The following is a 6000-nucleotide window of genomic DNA, read 5'->3' as shown; positions in this document are numbered from 1 at the left end:
GCGCTTGTGATTGAGATAGCCAATCAAATCAAAGAAGGCGGGGCTTACAGTTCACAGAAAACGAGTGCAACGCTTTAGTTTTAATGTTGTAAGATGCAAGTAACTAAGCATTTGACAACTGTTTTACGATACAAAATGTTCAACAACTGAGTAATATCCAATGATGCTGTTTTATCAAATGTTGCCGTTTTGAATTTAAAATATGTTATCATTTATATGAGTCATGTAATTAATAATTGAATGTTATGACGTTTGCGTTTTCGAGATATTAGACATTAGATCTTGAGTGTGGATATTTTAAAATAAAATATTATTGGCAAACAGTTTAAATTTGATTACTTCACAACTACAATTAGACGTTTTTATTGATTTATTATTCACTTAAATCCTCTTTAAACCTAATTCATTTATTTATTTATTTATTTAATCTAATTAAATAAATAAAGGAATATACTGGAACAGATTTAGCCGCGTCTCCACACTCCAGTTCGGCAGGTGGCGCTAATTCACCTTTCATCTGGTTGACACTCGCCAATAGTCGTCAGAAGAAGAGACTGCCTCCTGCAGTCCTAAAACAAACATGGCGGCGCCGATGCCGGAGGATTCAGCGAGAAAACACGTGGGGAAAAAGAACAAGAAAAAGGTAAACATTATTAATTCCTGCTCTGGCTACAACGTTAGTCTGTTTTCACTGCGCGGTATAAGTGTCTGTGTTGATATCGGATACTTACAGTAAACATGTGGTGTTGTCATCATCGCTCAACTCATAGCTTCTTGATTTTAACAGATTTATAAAATTATACTCGACTTTTCTTCTTGAGCTTTTTGGTATAATGTAAGAGTAAATCTGTCGTTTGAAAAGTGTACTTTGTGGTTGATGATATCATGTGGTAAAATCGCGGTACTCTTGATATACTATAGTACTGAATAAAAATCATACCTACTATTCTATATTATTTACACGAACCTCTTCTAAAGAGCATGTTTTGAATTAATATTCATTACGAAAAAAATCCTCATTGAGTAATGAAGTTCTTGAATAGAAAATCTTATGAAGTTTGAAATACTCTAGGTTCTAGAAAAAAAGTTCTAAGAAATTGTTTTAAACTATTCTTTGGTTACACTTTATTTGAAGGTGTCCGTGTTACAGTGTAATTATACATTTAATGGGTGAGTAATAATAATTAAATAACTTACTATAGGGTTAATTGCAAAATAAAGTTATGTATCATGGACAGTCTCATTTATAATTTACCCACCCATGTAAATATTGTTATAAAATATTGTATTGTTCTGGGACAGTTGTTGTCATGGTCGTCTGTATTTGTTTCCCATGGAAGTAACGTAATTTGTTCCTTATTGAAAATGTAAAAAATGAAAACTTTTATGAACGTGGTTGTGTTTTCCTCACTCAGCCTTCAAAACGCTATTGGGAGGAATCAGAAAACACAGACCAGAGACCAGAGGAAGAACAGAATAAAGATGTGCAGAACCAGAATGAAGAAACAGTTAAAGAAACGTCATTAAAGAGTAAGAAAGATGAAAGTGCCCCATTAGAGGTAAGAGTTTGTTTTTCCCATTCAGTGACTGTAAGCTATGAATATTAATCAGATCAATGCTTCTAATGCTTAACATTGTTTTAGTTTAGATTTGAGTTTGTGGCACCTGTTTGACTTCATACTGTCAGCACTTATGGAGCGTCACACAAATACTAGTTCTGATGTGCCGATACACAAATAGTACTTTGGATGAATTAATTTGCAGTTATTTCTTTAGATGAACTTAATTTAAACTAAGGATGTTTATGCCTTTTTATGCAGTTTTAAGTCTTGTGTAAAAAAAAAAAAAAAGATTAAAACTAAGAAAACGAAAATTACACAAAATCTCTGTCAATTACATTCTTACATAAGCCCTTTTCGGACGGTAATTGTTTCTCACGTGGAAGTCCGTTAAAATAAATGTGCATGCCACCTCAGTGATAACTTGTGCATTCGGATGGTGATTTATTTACGGTGGAGGAGTGAGTTTTGTGATTCTGCGCACCTGGGAACGCACTGCTCACATGGTCAATAACATGATTGTATGCCGTAAATAAAATGGCATATGCTTGGTATAATAAAAATGTATGCATATTTAATTTAATAATAGGAAAAAAATAAAGATAATAAGGATATTAAAGTCTGTTTAAAAATAGGAAGCTATATAGACGCACATTATAGTAAAATGGTTTTCTGTCTTGTATTTTATCTCAAAATAAAGGATGTCATTTTATTTCACATGGAAATGAGCAGAAATAAGTGAATACAGCCTCTTATTTAAACAAGGTAACCATAAAGCTGTTTATTTTAACATAAATAATTGCTGCCGTAATAACAGCCCATTTCAAATGTTTACGGGCTTTTCTTCTTTTTATTTTTTGAGTGGTGATGAAATGAATTGCTCTTGTAAATACCAGCATTTCACTAATAAAAGTCTTTCAAATGCATCCAAATTACAGCGAAGCGCAACCGTACGGTGCCCTGCAGTGGTCAAAAAGGATGTAAACAGTGAATTTTGAACTGATATATTCTTGAAAACTCAGAGATGTGGATTCGGACGGCAATTAAATGACCCCACGACCTTGGTGTTTGTCAAAAAACAGTAGGTAATTCGGCCGGGGATTTTTACGTGGGTGGTGGGAGATAAACACTGACATTCTGGATTCGGACAGGAATAAAATCACTGACTAGCCCCTGTAAATTATGAAAATACCTTATGACCGCACTAGAAACAATTACCGTCCGAATAGGGCTTTACACGAAACAAAGTCACAAGATTAAATCTATTATCAACAAATATTGGTTTATCCCAGCTTCAGACTCTTTATTAAAGGACACCTTTAAACATCCTCCAATGTTCCCCTATAAAAGATCTCCAAACTTTGCGAACATGTTAGTTTGAGCAGATGTTATACGCGATGACACAAAAAAACGTGGCGAACCGACGACAGGGTCATGGGCGGCCAAGGCTCATTGATGCACGTGGGGAGCGAAGGCTGGTCCATGTGGTCCGATCAAACAGACGAGCCACTGTAGCTCAAATTGCTCAAGAAGTTAATGCTTGTTCTGATAGAAACGTGTCAGAATACACAGGGCATCGCAGTTTGTGGCGTATGGGGCTGGTCCCCGGTCCACCGCCGAAAGCACCAACATTGGGCATGTGAGCATCACATCACATGGTCTGATGAGTCACGTTTTCTTTTATATCACATGGATGGCCGGGAGCGTGTGAGTCGCTTACCTGGGGAACGCATGGCACCAGGATGCACTATGGGTAGAAGGCAAGCCGGCAGAGGCAGTGTGATGCTTTGGGCCATGTTTTGCTGGAAAACCTTGGGTCCTGCCATCCATGTGGATGCTACTTTGACACATCCCACCTACCTAAGCATTGTTGCAGACCATGTACACCCTTTCATGGAAACGGGATTCCCTGGTGGCTGTAGCTCTTTCAGCAGATAAGGCGCCCTGACACAAAGAAAAAATGCTTCAGGAATGCTTTGAGAAGCACAACAACGAGTTTGAGGTGTTGACTTGGCCTCCAAATCCCCCTGGGGTCCGTTCTTCGTACCTCGCTTAATACATCTGAGATGATTTGACAGATCCCAGATCTTTTAATCGTGATAACTGATGTCTGGCTAATTTGGTTCTTCAAACGAATTTGTGGATTAGATTTAAATATCTGGATTAAATTATCTAAGATCACTGCGCGTTCTTGTTTTCCCTGAAGAGGGCAGATGCATTGATACTCGAAACCATGATCAGCAATGCAGCGATTGGCTGGCGTCAAGACAGCAACGTAATGACATCATATCATTAAAAAAGCCACCTGGCAAAAAACTTGGCAAATTACACAAAAAAAAACACGAATATCTAGACCTTTATAAGGAAACAGCTAAACGACAAAACCAACATAAAAGTTATAATAGATCAATGATGCATATTCTTTTGTTTTTTTTAACATGATTAACAATTATTTATATTCACAGTTTTATACAGTATTTGTACACCCTTTACATTTTTATTTCAATGTTGTAATTACATTTTTAATTCAATTTGAAGCAGATTTGAAAAGTGACAGTATTAAAGTTTCTTAAGGGTCAAGATCAAATTCTCTGCATCTCCTGCGCTGCATCAAGCCACTCCCATAATATCCGTCATCACTTAAATTAATGCACGGCTCAGATTAACTGTGTGTAATATGTGTAAACCTCCAATAAAATTATAAAGTAATTATTCCATCACAAATAAATCGCTCAATCAAGTGGCTGTGTCTATAGTATTATACACAACATTATAATATTATATACATTCTCATATACAATTTAAAATTTGTATATTCTTATTATTTAAAATTATTATTATTGCCCATGGTTCAGTAATGAACTCTTGTAATAAAGTAGCAGTGGCTGGGACAGATTTGAAGTATCACCTCAAGATGCAATTCAATCCTGTTTACATGAAATAAGCCTGCTCGCCTGTTGCTAACATCTTGGTGTCAGATACCACAGCACACCTTCAGGGGTCTAGTGGAGTCCATGCCTCGACAGGTCAGGGCTGTTTTGGCAACAAAAAGGGGACCAGCACAATATTAGGATAATGTTATGCCTGATCGTGTAGGTCTAAGCACCTAATTAGCTGGGGGAGCGGTGAGTGCTTTGATTGGAGCCTTGCACTTTAAAGGGTTAGTTCACCCAAAAATGAAAATTCTGTCATTAATTACTTACCCTCATGTCGTTCGACACCCGTCAGATCTCCGTTCATCATCGGAACGGAAATGAAGATATTTGATTTGAAATCTGATGGCTCTGAAAGGCCTCCATTGGCACAATGGCACTTTACACTCTCAAGACCCTTAAAAGGTACTAAAGACGTTGTTACAAAGTCCATCTCACTACAGTGGTTCTAAAATAACTTTATGAATCGGCGAGAATAGTTTTTGTGCGCAAAAAAACCCTAAATAACGACTTGCATAGTGATGACGATTTCAAAACAAGGCATCATGAAGCTTCGAAGCGTTATGAATCAGTGAGTCGAATCAGCGGTTTGAATCGGCAAATTTCAGCAGTTTGGTGGTTTGACACGCGATCCGAATCATGATTCGGCTCACTGATTCATAACGCTTCGAAGCTTCATGATGCCTTGTTTTGAAATCATCATCACTATGTAAGTCTTTATTTAGGGTTTTTTTGCGCACAAAAACTATTCTCGCCGATTCGTAAAGTTATTTTAGAACCACTGTAGTGAGATGGACTTTGTAACGACGTCTTTAGTACCTTTTAAGGGTCTTGAGAGTGTAAAGTGCCATTGTGCCAATGGAGGCCTTTCAGAGCCATCAGATTTCCACTAAAATATCTTCATTTGTGTTCCGAAGATGAACGGAGGTCTTACGGGTGTCGAACGACATGAGGGTAAGTAATTAATGACAGAATTTTCATTTTTGGGTGAACTAACCCTTTAAAAACAAGTGATTGATGCATTCAAATGATAAGCTTTTCGAGACAGCACAGAACGACAACGTCACGTGAGCATAACCGCAATAGAAACGATAGTCCAAAATCTCTATCGGCTTACAAATTTCTACCGGTTAATCATGTTTACCGGTATATCGCCCATCCCTACTATCAAATAATCAGTGCTATAACAATCGCCAACACCCTAACTTAAGCACATCCTTAATTGTTTTAACTGCACATTTAATGTCCGAATTTGAGCAAAATCAAAGAGTCAATATTTCAGCAGCGCTTCTCATCGGATCATATTGTTTGTTTAGAAAAAGGACCCTTTTCCTGGTGAGGCTCCTATACCAAAAGAACGGCTCCAGAAGTTTAAGAGAGGAGAGAAACGCAGAGCGGTGAGTCCATCTTCTACATACATAGAGACTTGTCCAAATGCATTCATGTATATTTATTGTTTCGAGTCTATTCACCGTATAATGGAAGTCACTGTTAGGGGTGGGTAATAT

The 6000-nt window shown here is 37.2% G+C and overlaps 1 protein-coding gene across 1 annotated transcript in view; it reads left to right on the top strand.

The window, feature by feature from the left end:
- Window positions 1-549: 549 nt before the first annotated feature.
- wdr46 (WD repeat domain 46) overlaps window positions 550-6000 on the top strand; it is a 28281-nt gene continuing 22830 nt past the window's right edge. Inside the window, exons 1-3 of the mRNA XM_079827282.1 lie at window positions 550-643; window positions 1416-1559; window positions 5809-5889. Coding sequence (XP_079683408.1) covers window positions 581-643; window positions 1416-1559; window positions 5809-5889 — 288 coding nt within the window. The 5' untranslated portion in view covers window positions 550-580. The remainder of the gene's footprint in view (window positions 644-1415; window positions 1560-5808; window positions 5890-6000) is intronic.

The sequence above is a fragment of the Gobio gobio genome (assembly GCF_949357685.1).
Source record: "Gobio gobio genome assembly, chromosome: 10".
NCBI classification, from domain to species: domain Eukaryota; kingdom Metazoa; phylum Chordata; class Actinopteri; order Cypriniformes; family Gobionidae; genus Gobio; species Gobio gobio.
The sequence above is the reverse complement of the archived record's forward strand: the minus strand, read 5'-3'. Positions and strand labels throughout refer to the sequence as shown.